Source organism: Merops nubicus, unplaced genomic scaffold (genome assembly GCF_000691845.1).
Source record: "Merops nubicus isolate BGI_N331 unplaced genomic scaffold, ASM69184v1 scaffold13154, whole genome shotgun sequence".
Classification (NCBI taxonomy): Eukaryota; Metazoa; Chordata; class Aves; order Coraciiformes; family Meropidae; genus Merops; species Merops nubicus.
Genome location: NW_008606283.1, coordinates 13,193 through 32,218, shown reverse-complemented (window position 1 = coordinate 32,218; position 19,026 = coordinate 13,193). Strand labels below are relative to the sequence as shown.

At 35.1% G+C, this 19,026-nt stretch overlaps 1 protein-coding gene across 1 annotated transcript in view; it reads left to right on the top strand.

Annotated features, from left to right (window-relative positions):
- Positions 1 to 872: 872 nt before the first annotated feature.
- The window catches only part of LOC103772273 (nipped-B-like protein), a gene marked incomplete at both ends in the record, with an annotated part of 31,343 nt that continues 13,189 nt past the window's right edge, over positions 873 to 19,026 (top strand). The window contains 19 exon segments of the mRNA XM_008939601.1: positions 873 to 926; positions 928 to 1,108; positions 1,804 to 1,955; positions 2,767 to 2,847; positions 3,709 to 3,809; positions 5,596 to 5,734; positions 5,949 to 6,031; positions 7,032 to 7,164; positions 8,505 to 8,648; positions 11,421 to 11,510; positions 11,751 to 11,965; positions 12,066 to 12,168; positions 12,799 to 12,897; positions 12,998 to 13,144; positions 14,023 to 14,157; positions 15,558 to 15,656; positions 16,737 to 16,790; positions 17,996 to 18,104; positions 18,713 to 18,849. Of these exon segments, the coding sequence (XP_008937849.1) occupies positions 873 to 926; positions 928 to 1,108; positions 1,804 to 1,955; positions 2,767 to 2,847; positions 3,709 to 3,809; positions 5,596 to 5,734; positions 5,949 to 6,031; positions 7,032 to 7,164; positions 8,505 to 8,648; positions 11,421 to 11,510; positions 11,751 to 11,965; positions 12,066 to 12,168; positions 12,799 to 12,897; positions 12,998 to 13,144; positions 14,023 to 14,157; positions 15,558 to 15,656; positions 16,737 to 16,790; positions 17,996 to 18,104; positions 18,713 to 18,849 (2,256 nt within the window).

The following is a 19,026-nucleotide window of genomic DNA, read 5'->3' as shown; positions in this document are numbered from 1 at the left end:
GAACTTGCCAGCTCCCTCAGTAACCTTGTGTGGATCCCATCTGGCCTCATAGACTCATCTGCATCTAAGTGGAGCAGGAGGTATCACACCGCTTCCCCTTGGATTATGTGGGCTTCATTCTGCTCCCCATCCCAGTCTTCTGGCTCAGGGGGCGAAGTACCTAGAGAAAAACTGGTCCTAGTAGTTGGAGAGTGAGCTGAAGAAGGCATTCAGTACCTCAGCCTTTTCCTCATCAATTAAGGATGGAGATCCTCCTTAATGTATTCATAGAAAGATTTCCTATTCTCTTTTATAGCAGTGGCCAGTCTAAGTTCCAGCTGGGCTTTGGCCCTTCTAATTTTCTCCCTGCTTAACCTCACAGAATCCTTGTAGATGGGTTCCTCTGGGAAGCAGAAAAGGTTGAGTAGCTAGGACTTCCATGTGACTTGTGACAGTATTCTTGTGTAAGAATTCCCTCTATTGGCAAAAATTAGACTGATGGAAGCAGCAACTGGTGTGTGTAGACCACTGAAGAAAACACACACGATGAATGAGTTTATATTTTGCTTAAGATCTATCAGTCTTAAGTCTTAAGAATGTGTGATAATTTTCCCATATTGTGCTTCCCAATGATACGCAGAAAGCTTCTTCATGTTCTGGAAGAAGAATACAGTGAGACTTTGAAGACTTGTAACTTAGGGAAACATATTACAAACATGTTGCGAGTGAAAAAAAAATTAATTGATTTCTAAAACAAACTTGTTTATATCATAAAAAATTGAAACATTTTATATGTGCATGTAGGTAAGTATATTACTGTTTTATACTCTTTTACTTAGTAAGGTTAAAAATTCAACTTCTTCACACTGTCCTGTTTTTCTTGCCTGTTACAGAACAATGACACTGAAGATGAGGAGAGGTTATGGAGAGATCTTATTATGGAAATAAAGAGTGACAAAATCTGCTGATGCTTGTCTTACTGCTATCAATATTATGACATCACCAAATATGCCTAAAGCTGTATATATTGAGGACGTAATAGAAAGAGTTATTCAATACACAAAATTTCATTTGCAGAACACTCTCTATCCTCAGTATGATCCTGTGTATAGAGTGGATCCGCATGGTGGTTAGTATGCAAAGAAAATTTTTTAAATCTTTCTACATTAAAAAATAGAAAACCATAATCAACTGTATGATGGTACAAGTGTATGACTTTCCAGAATAAGATTTTTTATATGCAACTCTTCCACTGATAGTTCTTTCATGTACAGCATCCTGAATTACTGTTTTGTGTTAGTTTGAGGATGATGAATTACAGAGTAAAAAATGACTGAATGAAATGTGTCCTCTGAGTAACTTAGTCATACATCATCTTTGTTTACTACAATAATGTCAGTGTAAGCAGAGTATTTAGGCTAAAATATTTAGAAGTTTGTCTGAAGCTTAACTTATGTATATAAGGTAGGAATAAGTAATTTTGTAGTCAGAATCTCTGTGTATATAATTGTTTACTTCAGATAAAACTATTTATACTTTAGCAGTTTGTTGCCACATGCATACTTTTAGGTACAGGTGACCACCTTCAAAAACCTTTTCTAAAATCTGGGATCTACAGTTTGGAGTAATTATGAAAAACTAGTATCTTGTTAAATTGTTCCTTTCTAGCTGATGCTACTGAATCTTTTTTATTCTGTAAGTAATTGCTTTTACAAAGCTGTAGGCATGCAGTTTTTTCAGGGACACTTTTTGAGCCAGATCATTTTTCTCATGTTTGATGTGAAGCACTGAAAATATCAATGACAATGTATTTTATTTTCTAAGGTGGTGTTTTAAGTTCAAAAGCAAAACGTGCCAAGTGTTCCACCCACAAGCAAAGAGTTATAGTGATGTTGTACAACAAAGTTTGTGACATTGTCAGCAGCTTGTCAGAGTTGCTAGAGATACAGCTTCTTACTGATACAACTATTCTTCAGGTAAGTTTTGTCAGAACAATTTCTGTCTGTTTTTTTTTTTTAATTTTCCAGAATGTAAAGTAAGATTGTCTCAGTGACATGAAGTATAAAATCATTACAAGCTTTTGAATTGTCAACATCAGAGTGACTAGTTTGTTGTGTAGTAGGTAATCTGCAGGAGAAGAGTATTTAATGTTCAAATCTTTAATACTTTTTCTTGTACACTTAAGAAAAATTTAATCTGATTGTATTCAAATATAGAATCACACAGAATCATTAACATTGGAAGAGACCTTTAAGATCGTTGAATCCAACCATAAACCTAACACTACCAAGTCCACCACTAAACTGTGTCACTAAGCACCTCATCTACACGTCTTTTAAATACCTCCAGGGGTGGTGACTTTACCACCTCCCTGGGCAGCCTGTTCCAGTGCTTAACCACCCTTGCTGTGAAGAAGTCTTTCCTAATAGCTATGCTAAACCTTTCCTGGTGCAACTTGAGGCCATTTCCCCTTCTCCCGTTTGTAACTTTTTACCTGGGAAAAGTGAAAAACACCCACCTTGCTACAGCCTCCTTTCAGGTAGCTGTAGTGAGTGGTAAGGTCTCCCTTGAGTCTCCTTTTCTCCAGGCTAAACAACCCCAGTTCCCTCAGCCGCTTCTCATAGCACTTCTTCTTGAATATCCTTCAATAACTTTTATGTGCTAATAATATGAAGTAATACATATTTTTGAATACCCTATCTGATGAATGAATAACCTACTTGTGAAACTGCATAAATATCAGCTTGTTAGTCAAATATACTTACAACAATTTCTTCTTGTTGCTAGGTATCGTCAATGGGGATAACACCTTTCTTTGTAGAAAATGTCAGTGAACTACAGCTGTGTGCCATCAAATTAGTGACTGCAGTAAGTACTTTTTCGATCTGAGGTTTCATGCTCCCGTAATGCTGAGAGTTACTAGGGTGTTCACATAGGCTGTATTTTCTCTCTGGTAGAGAATTGGAGTAATTTTGTTCTTGCACTGTTTTGTAGTTTGGTATCATAATCTAGGAATAGTATTATATCTACCTTAGCAGCCCCTGTTTGCAGAGTACTCTATAGGAAGAAATATTTTACTTAAGCAAGGAACTTCTTAAGAAAAATTCACAGGAGAGAGAAAATATTCAGGAAAAATACATCACAATTCAGATGTGCTTGTTAAAGTGGGAGTTTTCCATCTTTGTAAGGATGGTATTACTCCACTACTCTGCCTAAACAAAAGGAAAGGCAAACTCCACAATCCTGACCCTGTAAATTGAGAGATTTTGTTATGTCAGACAAACATTAAAAATTAGGATATGAAGTAAAGCTGGTTTCCCAAATGTGCTATAAAACCATATGTATCTTTCGGTAATTTGTATTACCACAGAGCTTTCCTCTGTACTGGAGTCTGAAAGCTCAGGACTACACTGTTTGACTTTCCTATACAGTGTATTTTACCATTGACAGAGATTTTAAAAACATAAGATATTTTAAAGAGCTATTACAAATATATGTTAATTGAAGATTTTTTTTAAAACTCTGTATTTGGAAAAGGTTTACATGTTTTATGAAGAAATACTTGCTTTGAAATAACAAAGTAATGCATGAAAAACACAGTATGCATTTATTATAATTCATTGAAGTGTCATGTAAAAAGTGTGTTTCCATACATAACTTTTAGCAATGTATTTAACAAGTAATATTTTATGTTATCAATTTTCTAATGATCCTGTAACTGTTAAATAGGTGTTCTCTAGGTATGAAAAACACAGACAGTTAATACTAGAAGAAATTTTCACTTCCCTTGCAAGACTACCAACTAGCAAGAGGAGTTTGAGAAACTTCAGGTAATGTCTGACATATATGAATAACTTGTAGACAGTAGCTTTTACAGTTTTGTAGGTGTAGGATTTTAGGCTTCAGTATTAATAGCTTTTAAAATCCTCAGCTCCACAAGCTGGACTTTGTTAGAGGTTGGTGTTTCAAAACAAGGAGACCAGAATGACCTGACAAGTGTCTTATAGTCATAACTGTTACTTAGGCCTTTATATTTTTGTCTGCTTACCAAAGTAATTAAAATTTCTTATTATTTGTCATGCTAAGGATGTAAATGAGTGTAATGTCTGTGTACATTCAGAGCAGTTTTGTTGGAAAATCCTTTGGTTCTGTTTATATGGAGTTACATATTAAGCTAACACTTAATAGGAAGACTGTGGCTGCATTTCTTTGAGGACACACTGTTTCCAGGAAGGAAATCATTCTAGTATTTCTTTGAATGAGTTTCATTTATGAGCTACTCTGTTCATTTTAACTGTCTTTTAAGGACTTAAGCCGGATTTCAGTGCATCTTCAGAATAATAGTATAAGTTTAGGTTCAGTCTGAGAAAGAATTTGACCTGAACTGAATTTCAGTTAAAATTTAGGTTGGGACACTTTAAATTAATTTAAAATATTTGTTGTTACTGTTGATCTTGTTCCTTGCTTGCATGCATCTTGCCCCCAGAGACAGACAAATTGTCAGTTAAATATTTTGTGTGATACAGAGTGGATGAACAGGAAAAGAAATATACTGAAATTCTGAAGTTAAATTCAATGACCCAAATGCTACCATAAGTGCTTGATCCTATTATTTCCTATTGTTTTGGTTATAGACATCAGAAAGATCTAACAAATAGGAAGGTGGCATAAATGGTAGATACACTCTGAATTAAGACCTTTATTAGAATAAAGTTGCTGTCTTAAGGCCACAATGTCTGCACTGCTTATTTGTACAGCCCTAATGCTAGTCTGTTAAAGGGCATTCTCTAACTGTGACTACAGTCATTAAGGGTACAGCTTACACAAAATTTAGTAAGAGAAGTTTTTCACTCTAAAATTAGTCAAAGATAACATAAACATAATAATTACGGTCTGTTTTGTGCCCAGTCAGTATTTTGATAATTTCAGGAGAATGTATGTTGTCAGGGATTATCACCTTTTCATATTGTTAATTGTAGCAGTAGGTGGTGTTGATACAGGTATGGGTGGTAAACATCGTACTATTTCTGAGGTTATGTCATGGGAGAAATATGGAGTACATTCATAGTAGTCTTACCAACTTAAAAGACACATAAAGTCTGTTGAGTTACCTCATGTTACCAAAGATGTAACTATTGTAGAAATCAGTGCAGGTCACGGTCACTATTTTCTGTTATTTAAGAGTCCTGCATGTATGTTAAATAATCTATAAGTTGTAAATGATTAGGCCAAGAGTTTCATGGTTTTTTTTTTTTTAATAACAGAAATGTGTTACATTGGAAATGCAAGTGGCATTATGCATAAGTCTATTAGTAAGTGCCTTAGCATGTAGGTGTTTGATTTATTAAATATTCCTGTAGAATTTTTGGCTGCTGGACTTCACAGATACTCTGACAGCCCATCTGTGGTTTGTTTCAGTTCATCTTTTCTGCTGAGAATAATACTGGTTTTGTTAGACCAAATCCTGCATTGCATAGGAGAGAAACAAATGCCTAGATAAATGTCTAGAAAACAGATTTCAAGCTGTGGTAATAATTTTAGAAAGACATTATTTAAGACCATAGTTTTTCTTTTTTGTTTAGTTTTGGTGTTAATTCTGTCTTTTCATATTAACAGGTTAAACAGCAGTGACACTGATGGAGAGCCTATGTATATTCAAATGGTAACAGCACTAGTTCTGCAGCTGATTCAGTGTGTGGTGCACTTACCATCAGCAGAAAAAGATTCTAATTCAGAGGAGGAATCAAACAAGAAAGTAAGATATTTTTTAAAAGGCATGTTTTGGGTATGGTCAGGGTTTTTTTTGGTGCAGGAATGACTGTGTTTATAGTTGTATTTTATTATAGTGCTCTAATAATCAAACATAATTTTATGTCTGCTGTAATTATTTGAACGTGAGAGATGTTGATCTGGAAATCATGCATCTGTTTGTGCTAAAATAATAGGCAAATATCTTTTGTTATTTTTAGGTGGATCAAGATGTGCTTATTACTAACTCATATGAAACAGCTATGAGAACAGCACAAAACTTCCTTTCTATTTTCCTTAAGAAGTAAGTACTGTTGTAGTCATTAACAACTAACTCCAAATAAAGTGTGTCGTGAGACATGACAAACCTATCCACTTGTCAATGCTAATTCCTACTCATAAAGTTAATTATAATAATATATGGATCCCTAAGAGAGCTACCCATCTGGGGAAAAATTTTTATGGAACAGAAACTCTGCAGGGAGTTCTTTGTACATTTCAGAATCTGTTTGACTGTTCATGTAGGATGCTCTTATTAGAGTTTTGTTACTCATCTGAAGCTTAGGCTATAAGGCTGAGAAAGAATTGAAACTATATTCATTCAGTCATCAGAATGGCAAAGATGTAAAAAAAAACACCTACAAATTACACTCATTTAGCTCAAGTCAATAGCTCAACTAGAAAAAAAAAATAGTGTACCTAAATAACCACAGGCTTTCTAGGAGTAAATCCTGAGGCTTTTATTGTGTTAATTTCTACTCTTATGCTGGAAGGCTTTTTAATAGCCATCTAGCAATCTCTGTGCATAGTTCTGGTATATTTAAAATTAGGGATGCCATGTACAAGTGAAACACTATCAGGTATGCTACCTTGGATTTGTTTTTACATTCGGATTTTAACCTTTGTGCAGCATAATGCTGAGATGTCTTATCACTATCAGACCAAGTTTAGGGAACACCTCCTAAATACCCAACCCCGGCTTGAGCTTTACGGCTTTCCCTCCTTTGTCCATCCAAGTTAATGCAGACTTTAACTCAAACCAATAAATAATAAAAATCTTAGGAACAAAATACTACCATTGTGAATTAGCTGCTTTACTAGCAGTGCAACTTGGAATGATAACTGTGCAAACTGTTTCTTTGCAAAGGAACAAAACAAATTTTCTGCTAAGATTTCAGGGACTTTTTTTTTTAGAATTGCATAAAACTTTTTTTGATTAAACATAGGATTTCTTCTGTTTATGTCAGAAGAACAGCTTAAATATCTCTTAAATTTGTTTAAAAAATCCAATTTCTTTTAAAAAGGTGTGGCAGTAAGCAAGGGGAAGAAGATTACAGGCCACTGTTTGAGAACTTCATTCAAGATCTTCTTTCCACAGTCAATAAACCAGAGTGGCCAGCTGCAGAGTTGCTACTTAGCTTGCTAGGAAGGCTACTGGTAAGGGATTCTTGGTTTTAACTATTATATTAATTAATTTCTTGCTACAATGAAAGGTTGTTTCTTTCAGATGAAACTACTACAGGGATGCTTTATGATTGTTGACATGCATGCAGCATTTAAGGATTTTCTTAACTGTACTGTTAGTAAGTAATACACAGATAATAAAATCTGGGTTAGAGGATCTTTGATATGGAACTTGTTAAAGATCATAATGATATAAAGGTTCTCATGGAAGTCCATTTCAACTGTTCCATGACATTTTCAACATTAAAAAAAAATATCACAGAATCACTGAGTGGTTTGTCTTGGGAGGAAACTGTAAAGGTCATCTAGTCTAACCCCCCTGTAGTGAAAAGGGGCATCTCCAACTAGATCAGGCTGCTCAGAACCCTGTCCAACCTGATCTTGAATGTTTCCAGGGATTGGGCATCTGCCACCTCTCTGGGCAACCTGTTCCAGTGGTATCTAATAAGTGTAGATATACATTTGTAGAAAAGTCAGACTACTAGCTGTAATTTTTCATGTTAGATGTCTTCCCTGGACTTTTCCTTTAGCACAGAACCAGAAAAGAATTAAGTGGTTTCATTGTTTACCAGTAATAATATTTACTTACGATATTTGGCAGAATGTGAACATTTTTGTTGATTTGCTTTTTGAGAGTGGTTCTTCAGAATTATAATGTAATTAACACAATAATTTAGCTGTTTCTTGGAAATATATTTCATGGTACTGTTCCTGGTAAAACACAGCGATCCTTATAGTTGTGTGAATAACAAGCTGGAGGACAGGAAGTTCCACCTCAACATGAGGAAGAACTTCTTTACTATAAGGGTCACAGAGCACTGGAACAGGCTCCCCAGGGAGGTTGTGGAGTCTCCTGCCTTGGAGACTTTAAAGACCCATCTGGATGTGTTCCTGTGTGACCTGCCCTAGACTAGATGGTCCTGCTCTGGCAGGGGGGCTGGACTCAGTGACCTCCAGAGGTCCCTTCCAACCCATAACATGCTGTGATTCTGTGTAGTTAAGAAGGTGCATAAGGGTGCCTGAGAGCTGTGCTATTGCAAAGGATATCCGCTGCTGCAATAGTTGTCATTTATTTTATGAAAAAATATATTTTAAAACCTTTAACGAGCATATTTGTAGAGGTAAAAGAAAATCAATAAAGGAAGAAACTAAGGGTAAACTAAGTTGTGTATCTGTGATGTGATAGTAAATTACATCATTTTATGAACCATGGAAGTTAGGTGGAATTTTTTATAAGGTCAGACAGTCTCTTGGAGAGGAAACTTAGTTGCATAAATAAATACTTTTTTATAACAATTTATTTTGTTTCTTAGGTTCACCAGTTCAGTAACAAATCTACAGAAATGGCATTAAGAGTTGCATCACTTGACTATCTTGGAACTGTAGCTGCAAGACTGAGGAAAGATGCAGTCACTAGCAAAATGGATCAAGGATCTATAGCCAGAATCCTCAAACAGGTGTGTGAGAAATCATGTGCCAGCTGGATTGAGATGTGTCTATTCAAATACTTGAAACTTTTAAAGATGCTTGAAAAAATGGCATTGTGGAGGATAAGTCTTCATTGTTCAGATTTCTGAATCAAATATATTCAATTTATAAGATCACATTTGTTAACTAAAGTCTTCCTTGCACCACCTCTGTAGTGACCATATGAAGTGGTTAATTACAGTGGTTAAGCCAGTTTTCTTGTGACAATACAGAGGAAATAATGGAGCAACCAGGATATTCCCAAATGACTGATGAATGCTTGTAACTCTCTCTACTGTGGTTTAGGCTCATGACCCATAGAATTAGGTCTAAGAGAAAATCTATTCTGTTTTGGTATTTTCAAACATTTTTTATTGCTTGGGGGAAGCAGCTTGTTTAGTTTTGAGTTTTGCTGGGGTTTTTTTTAGAAATCTGTTGCATTTTTTCCAGTTGACTTGAACCTGTGTGCATGTTTTTCATTAGTTTATCTCCTGATATACTGTTGTTCTGTTGTTGTCACTGTACCTTTGTCCACTTGCTGATGGTTAGAAGCTGTATTATGTGCTGCTGTGTTTGTGATGAAATACTCAAACGGTGCTGTTCGTACAGAAGATGGTTATAAATTACAAGTTTTATTGCTGAAGAAAATATTTTGTATCTTAAGAATTTAAAGCCAGTAGTTATTCTTCTGTTATTGATACTGAACACAATTAGTTATGGGCTTCACAGTTCCTCTTTGCTCTGGGTTTTTTACTTGTTTAAAAATAGTTAGGCAGCTAGACTTCAAGCAACCTTTTTATTCAGCCATTTATCCACAGAATTTAACATGGGCTAAAGGTCAGAATTTCAAATCACAATGTGCACATATATTAGGGTGTCAAATGTGTACATATAAAACTAGTATTAAGGGCATTATAGACATGTTTAGAAACATCAAACTCTTATCATTTTTAAAGAAAAATCCTTTTGTTTGCTGTAACGTCAGCAACTGAAAAGGACTTGTGTATTTTAATATAATACTAAGGGGGAAAAAAAGTCATATGTGGATTTGGTTTTATGCTGTCTTGTAGATGTTGAGAAAGTTTCTGACTCATGCATAGGTTTATAGATATTGATGTCCCTGGACATAGAAGAGGGGTTGGAATTAGATGATCTGCAAAGTCCCTTCCAACCCAAGCCATACAATGAGTCTATGATTTGTTCTCTAAAACGTATATGGGGAGAAGTATATTGTCTTGTGGTCATATATAAGATTATTATTTGATTTAGATGAGCTAGCACTATTTTAAGAGATTAGGATATACATAGCTGGCCACCCTTCTTTTGATGCAGCCCAGGATAGGGTTGGCTTTCTGGGCTGCAAGTGCACAGTGCTGGCTTGTGCCCAGCTTTTCATCCATCAGTACCCTGAAGTCCTTCTCTTGATCTCACTGTCTATGTTATGGATGAAGATATTAAACAGTGTTGGTCCCAATACAGACCCCTGAGGGAAACCACTTGTCACTGACCTCCATTCAGATGTGGAGGTGTTGACTGCTAACCTCTGGATGTGACCATCCAGCCAATTCCTTGTCCACCAAACAGTCTATCCATTAAATCCATATCTCCAGTTAGGGAGAAGGATGTTGTGGGGGACTGTGTCAAAGATCTTACAGAATTCCAGAGACATATGACATCCATAGCTCTTCCCTTGGCAACTGGTGTAGTCATTCCATCATAGAAGGCCACTAGGTTGTGGTCAGGCAGGACTTCCCTTGGTAAAGCCACGCTGGTTCTCTCCAGTCACCTCTCCATCCTCCATGTGCCCTATCTACATAGAGGAAATAGAAATATTTCCTATTAAATAGCCTTTTGGAAAAATACGTTCTGTTTTTAACATTCATACAGTTTAGATGATAACATTCATATCAGTCTCACATATAGTCTCCAGCACAAGTTTTCAGATGAGTATTTCATATGTAATGCTTTTTCTGCATCTTAAAGGTGATTTACAGAAAAATCCATATCACCTTATTCTGTAAATAGGTTTTATGCAGTAAGTGACATTTTATAAAATGCAGGTTTATTCTCAAGGTTTTTGACTAATACAAACTTAGTTGAACCTCAGAGAGCATGGTTCATTAGTTCTGGAGCTCAGGGGTGTTTGGGAAAACCTCTGTAAACACTTTCTGGGACTGAACACACTTGGTGAGCTTCCTCTGAGTGGATGTTATGTATTAAAACAGTTATACCAAATATTTTCACAAATATATATTTATTTTTATGTCTCTGATGTTTTCCAAAGCTTTTTACTGCTGTCTGTTCCATATTTTCTTTCATTTTACTTTTTTGCCTTTTATTCCTTTTTCATCTGAGAAGTCACTTTTTAGTATTTAATATTGGTCAGACATTTAATGGTGACTTTCATAGGTTAAACCTTGTGTCAGGCTGCTACCTGTGATTTCAGCCCTTTTTCCTCTTACATGATAGAGGACCTTCACACAGGATCACTGAATGAAGACTAATCATATCAGTCAGTCTGTTTCAAAATCAGTCTTATTCTGCTCTTAATCTTTTTTAGACTTAAGAGTCACAGTCTGATTTGTTCCGGTCTCTATGCAGTTTATAAGAAATTGGCTAAAGATTGTTAATGTTCTACAGTTATCAAAACAACTGGTATATGTACAACACAGTGTGTTTCATATGTGGATGTGCATATTTTTGGATGATAATTACCACTGTGCAGTATTCTCCTTTATAACTATCTTTTCTTCTTCTGACAGGTTTCGGAAGGAGAAGATGAAATTCAGCAGCTGCAAAAGGCTTTGCTAGACTATCTGGATGACAACACAGAAACTGATGCATCATTGGTGGTAAATTTCAGCTTTCTGGTGTCAAGTGTATATAAAAATAATTTCAATAACGTGTACTGAATAGAATGATTTTTGATTATGCATGTTAGTGCCTCAGTTAAATTGTCACCCTAACATGTACTGTTGATAGTGTTTTCCAAAATACTGTTGATGCATTAGAGTCACTTAAACTCGTTATAAGTCTGCTAATTTTCCATTTCTTTATCTGTTGTTTCTGTTTTCTGTCCTGTATTTGTCCAGTTTTCTCGGAAGTTTTATGTTGCTCAGTGGTTCCGTGATACAACTATGGAGACAGAGAAAGCAATTAAATCTCAGAAGGATGAGGATTCATCTGAAGGAAGTCATCATGCAAAAGATGTTGAAACCACAGGACAAATCATGCACAGAGCAGAAAGTCGCAAAAAGTTCCTTCGCAGCATCATTAAAACTGCTCCATCTCAGTTCAGTACATTAAAGTATGTTTCAGTACCATGCATTTCCTTATTAGCTGTGCATCTGATGTTTTAAATCATTTTTTATAAACACATCCTAATTAACACACGGAATTTGTTGCAGGATGAATTCTGATACTGTGGACTATGAAGATGCATGTTTGATTGTTCGCTACTTGGCCTCTATGAGGCCGTTTGCCCAGAGCTTCGATATTTATTTGACACAGGTAAACTGTGCTGAGAGTCTTGGTACAGGGAAACACAGCTGGTTTCTATTGCCAAACACTTTTGCTACTTTAAGATGCATGCTCGTTTGGTAATATTAACTCATGAGATGGAGATTAATTTGAATTGAAAATCTAAGCCAGTTTGGTCAGTTGCTTGCTGTATATGTTACCATCACTTTGGAATCTGTTGTTTGACCAGCATTGTTTCTTTGCTTTTCTGGGAGAAGAGCACTAAGATGGTGGCACAGTGACGTGTTTGAACTCCAGCACTAGTTTAGGTTTCATTACTTAAATTGTTGTGCATACAGAATTATTCCTAAAATCATAGTGCCCAAAACCAGCTGTCCTATTTAAAGAACCCTGGTGAAAGACAGAATTAAATTACGAAAGTAGACTTAAAGTGAACATACATGTCCTGGGTAAATCCTGTTTAAAACAGTCTTAGACATGTAGCAAATGCTAGTAAGTATCCATGCTTGGTTATCAGTGCCAAGGAACATGAGCTGCATGTACCTTTTTACTGCCTGAGAAGATATATTAAATTGTTTGCATGTTAATGTGCTGCATTTTTGCCTGTTAAACATTGTTCATTTCACTGCAACTGAATCTTTATTTTTGTTCTCTTGTTAGATTCTTCGTGTACTTGGTGAAAATGCAATTGCTGTTCGAACAAAAGCCATGAAGTGTTTGTCTGAGGTTGTTGCTGTAGACCCCAGTATTCTAGCCAGGGTAAAAAAGGAAACACCCATCATGCACTTAAATTCTTCCGTCACACCTAAAATAAATACTTCTTGTTATGTTGAATCTGTGTTTCCTGTCTCCTTTTTAGCTGGATATGCAACGAGGTGTGCATGGGCGGTTAATGGACAACTCCACCAGTGTACGAGAAGCAGCTGTGGAGCTGCTGGGCCGGTTTGTGCTCTGTCGTCCCCAGCTGGCTGAGCAGTATTATGACATGCTGATTGAAAGAATATTGGTAGGGTGACTTGTGATATTTATGAGAAAATAAGAGATGTTGGAAAAATGAGTTTTTTGACTTTTATATGTTTAACACTATGGAACAGTGGCCTCAAGAGTAAATTATATCTTATTCTTTTAATGGGTAGCATCGTGCTTTTAGGGCCCACCTGGTAAAATACATCACTTGTTTCCAGTGAAGCTTTGTTACATCAAAAGGTAAACATATACAGAAATTTTTACCATATCAGAACAGAGATTACATTCCTTTTGATTCCATTATCAAGGCACATTAGGAGAAATATGGCATTTTGCCACATCTCTAAAGTCGGAGGCACAGGTAACTGAGGCCAGTTGAGTAGTGTGGATGATGAAGAAACATCCACAACACAGTAATCTAAAGATGCCGTTTGTAATAATAAAAAACTCACCAACCCACACCTACTTCACTTTTCTGTGCTATTTTTCGTGTTTTAAAAAGCTTCTTATTAGAATTTTTATACAAAAACTGTTTTTTCTCTGGACATTCAGATAAAATACAAATTTAATTTAACTGTAGGATAACACTAGCTCTTAGCATCCATGTCAGTTTTTTGGTTAAATACTATTAATTTGCTGTAGTTACATGATAAAACATGTTTGTGAAGGGTTTTGGAGATAAGTAGCTTCCTCTGCATGTAAGTATGCATAAAGCAGTTAATCCTGACATTGATTCAACACATTTGAGTAAGGTAATATGTAGTAAAACTTCTTATCCATCTTCTTAGAAGCCCAGGAAAATAACTATTAAATAAGTTTTGCATGTCAAATTGGGTGCCCTTCAAATATTAAATCATAGAATACATAAATTAATATTTTTGATTTATTTTCAAGAGTGTAATGCTTTTGTCTTCACAGGATACAGGTATCAGTGTCAGAAAAAGAGTCATAAAGATACTTAGGGATATCTGCATTGAACAACCGACATTTCCAAAAATTACAGAGATGTGTGTGAAAATGATTCGGAGAGTCAATGATGAAGAAGGCATTAAGGTGAAATGAAACATATCCTTCAGTATTGTAATTACTGTTATTTCAGTGTTTCTATATTTTGAAAAAAAAATTGCATTGCTGTTTTGTAATATGTATGGCTTTTATTCACTTCTAATTTGTGAGCAGATACCTTAGCTTTCTAAAATGTTCTCTGACTTATTTTTCTTTCTTTTTGATCTATTTTCTTGGAAGTTCTTGCTGAGAAAAGATTTATGAAAGTTCTTTTCTGGAGTTTTTTTTTTATTTCTTGCAAGTGATGTCTCTAATACTTTAACAACTAACACTGGCATGCAAAATTGGCATATAAAATTTCTTTCTGAGAAAAAAATAAGCTTTAAGTCACAATTTACTGTATATAAAAATTTTTAAGTATTCTTCTGTGCTAATTTTTCATTAAACCTGACTATTCAATGAATCTGTTCATCCCCTTAAAGTATTACTTGTGTGATCATACTCTACTCTTTGTGCAATGTATATGCACAAAGTCATGAAACCAAGATTGTGTTAAATTATAAACCTGGCAATGATGTCTTTATTTAATTTGGCAAAATAATTTTAAACTTGTTGGGTGATTAAGAACGTGCCTGTAACAAGTGTCACACTTTCAGTAGGATTTGAAATGTGCAACTTTAAAGTTGCAGCATCTGTTTTTACGCTCGAGATATGTGAATGCCAAGTGGCTTTTTGAGAAGACTCAGTCAAGAAGTAGATCTTCAGCTGGATCCAGGGTGCTGCTGGGAAGGGACTCTGACCTCATTCCCTCTACTTATGCCACTTGTCTTTATAAAAACATCAGATAAAATGAGGCATTATCCTCAATGTATTTTTTGTTTCCATGACTGAGGAGAGCTTCTTACAGGCATGTAAATTATAATTAATTTGAAAGTGAACAAAACACTTCTATTCCATTTTTTCCTCTATCCAAAAACACTGGGAGTGTGCTTCCTATGTTTGGGAATGGAGACTTGGCTTCTTCCTCTTTCCCACTTTGTCACAGCTGTTTTACAAACTCCAATGTAACCTGCTGTTGCTGCAAATTCTGCTGTAGAATCATGATCTTGCATTCAGTTCTCAGCTTCTCAGACAGCTGTTTTGTTGAGGACTGCACATTAACTCAGGAAAGTGCTAACTTCATTTTCTTTAGTATCAGTTCCTAGTGATCATTTTGCTGAAATTTGCCTAGAGGTCAATACAACTCCTGTAATGGTAGCTCTGAATCTGTCTCAGGTAACATTTCCTGTAACAGTCTCACTTTGATTGAATAATTCCTTACAATGTGGCATGCATCATCAGCAAATCTATCGTATGGATGTATTAGAAGTAATAACCGTGTGTCAAGATAAGTTTATTTCAGCTAATATTTTTTTTTTTATTTATGCTAATTTTTTTTTTTCCTTCAGAAATTAGTAAATGAGACATTCCAGAAGCTCTGGTTCACTCCAACACCACATCACGACAAGGAAGCAATGACAAGGAAAATACTGAACATCACTGATGTGGTATGTTAAACAAGTTTAAGTTGTGTGCAAAATTTGCTTATGTTTTTAGTATCTTTGAAATATTTTCTGTAGTTTCTTAGCATACAGTAATTTAATCATCAGATCATTTTCTTTTTATATCTCCTGGCACTGATATACCAAATTCATTCATCTGATGGAAAAGGATGTAGGAAATTTTAAATGCTCACTAATTTGCTGGCAATGATTACTGGAACCATGCCATATGCAGGTTATATGAAACACTTGTTCAGTTACAACACAACAAATTTATATTATAACCTTATTTTGAAAAGTTAATAAACCATTTTATTAAATACAGGGTAATGTTCTCACTCATGGTAAAGTAGTATTGGCATAGCTGTACCTCTTTTTAAGGAACAGTAAATTAAATAGATATCTCCAAAATAACAAAATCTGTTTCAAATAAAATGCTTTAATTTGTAGTGAAAATGTGTTGTTTAAAACCACTGTAAAGAGAAGGTGTTTTAATATCAATAAAATCAAGATGTAAATATCAATTAAAAGTACTCACTTCATTACTTACAATTATTGGTTTAAGCTTCATCCTGTTTATCAGTATTTTTACAAAATGGTAGTCTGGCATGCATTCTACTAGACTGAGAAATCAGTCACTTTAACTCAGAAGAAGAACTTTAACTCAGTTCTTCTGCCAGTTCTGCTTTGGAGCACCCATTAGCTGTTCCTAACATACCATACTAGTGAAGGTTTGGTTTAATACAGACACATGTATTCTTTTTTTAATGTCAGGCTTGCTTTAATCTGTGCAAAATTATCTATAAACACAAAATTTTGTTTACATTAAAGCCAGTAATCTCTAGTAAAATATGTAGGCTTTGTGTTTTATGGAATACAAATTCTGGAGTAATTTAAATGGTGAGAACTGTTTTTCCAATGCAGAATACGGTTTTGGATCTCCAAAGATATAAAACTGTTGTACTGAATGCATATGAAAATATATCTATGCACATTTACTGGTCTTTTAAGATGACATCTGCATTGAAGTAATTTTTCCTCAAATGACTTTTTTATTAACCAGTTTATTCTCAAAAATACTTCTAGGTTGCAGCTTGTAGAGATACAGGGTATGATTGGTTTGAACAACTTCTTCAAAATGTAAGTTATTAATTTTGAATATATGGTACAGCCATCGTTAGTATTTTAACATATCTTTTGCTTCTAAAACACATAGGAGGACTACAAGAGCAATCTTTTGCAGCAGAAAAGTTCAATTCATGCCCTTGAGACATCTGACCTTTGTTTAATCTACATTGGTGCAATTTTCTTTGTTTCTGACATTAGTTTATGTCTTTCCACTTGATCTGTTTTTAAAATACTTCCCTTCTTGGTTTTGGGAGGGGTTTTGTTTGATTTTGATTTCATAGTCCCTTCAGTAATGAGTGTCATGACATGAAGTCCACAGCTAAGATGCTTAATTCTGAAATGAGGCATCTAGTTTAATGTAGATTTTCTTAAAAAACAGTAAAGTGTCTTTTCATATCCAATAGACTTGTTACACAGTATATCGAAGCAGGGCATCTTCAGAGTATAGGTTACTTCTACCTTATATTTTGCTCTGATTCCCCTAAGAGCTGAGCTTGCTTTGTTTATGTCTTTTAACCTGTAATATCATTCCTCTCAACATTTTGTACGCACTGGTTAATTGTCAGGCAAAAAAACTTCTGTGATTTTACTTTAGCTTGGACTGCCGTGAAAATAGGTAGCCAAGTAGAGCAGAGCCTTCTTAATACTTGCACTGAAGAAAAGGCTATATAGTATGGTCTCAGTTCACCTTCAGTATTAAAAGACCTTCATGGACACAATTTCAGTACCTGAAGTCATATGAAAGAAGGGTAACTGATAAAATTATTCATAAAACTGTTTCAATATCATTCAATATTTTTGCTTAGTGTCAAAAACATTCCTTTTGAATTTGCTCTTCTTTTTCCTAAGCATTTTTAAAGCATTCTAAGTCCTATTAATTACTGCTGGCAAGTATGACTACATTGTTGTTTTCTGCAGTATATCATTAAGCACAAAGCTAGCTTCCATCCCAACGTGAAAATCTTCCGTTTGCTTGGTTTGGTTATTTTTTTTATTTTTCTTTTAAGTTGTGGATTATTTTTCTTTACTTCTGCGTTTTGGGTTTGTTCTTTATCATTAGTTTTTTCTTCTATGTAATTTTCATGGAGAAATTAAATAAATACTTTGTTAGTGTAAAATCCTTTTGTATCTGTAGTAATTTATAAAACCAGCCCATATCCAGTGTAAATTAACACACCCTTAATATACTATATTATTTTCTGTTTCATCTGCTACAGCTGTTGAAATCAGAAGAGGATGCCTCATATAAACCTGTGAAGAAAGCCTGTACTCAGCTTGTTGACAACTTGGTTGAGCACATTCTTAAATATGAGGAATCTTTATCAGGTAGTATTATTATTTACAACCCAGGAGCTAAACTCCTTTGAATTTTATATGATACTGTAACAGTGGTTGTTCAAACTACTGTTATGAAGAGTTACTCTTAGAGAATTACCTTATGCTAATGAATTATTACTTTTAAGTTCGTTATGAACTTTTGAGCATTGTATAATAATAATAATAAAGCTTCACTGATTTTCACTAACTAACCACAGTAACAGAACTACTTCTTATGTAAAGTGTTCAAACTTTTAGATGACTAAAACCAAAAGAAATGTGGCAAAACAAATGTAGCAGGTTTTACTTGCACGAGTATGTCCTACAGTTCTAATAGGAGTCACTGTTTAGGCCAGTGTTCTGTGCACAGTAAGTAGTTTAAAACTAGTGATGTCTCTGAGACACCTTTGCTTCTTTATTTCACATATTTTGTGATCACGTACAAATGTTAACATGTTATGTTCTTATCTCTGATTTAATAAGAATATTCTGTAATGATCTTGAAAGATGTAATGAAAGGTACTCAAATGATGTTTACGCCATATGGGTTCTGTTCATATGGGTTCAAACATTAGTTGAACTTAATATCCTTTTTATATTTCCTAATTTTTTTTCAGATTCTGACAACAAAGGTGTGAACTCTGGTCGCTTGGTTGCTTGCATAACCACTTTGTTCTTATTCAGCAAAATCAGGCCCCAGCTAATGGTCAAACATGCCATGCCCATGCAGCCGTACCTGACCACTAAATGTAGTGTAAGTAGAGAAAATCAGTCTTTTGTTTTCCCCAGTAATTAAGCATCAAAATCTTCTGCTGTCTCCTTGCCCAACACTGAATGATATTATCATTAGCGGGCAGAGCAGCAGCCAAACTCCTCCCTCGGCTCCCATATCACACACCCGGGACCCAAAGTGACAGACAACCAGAGGGAG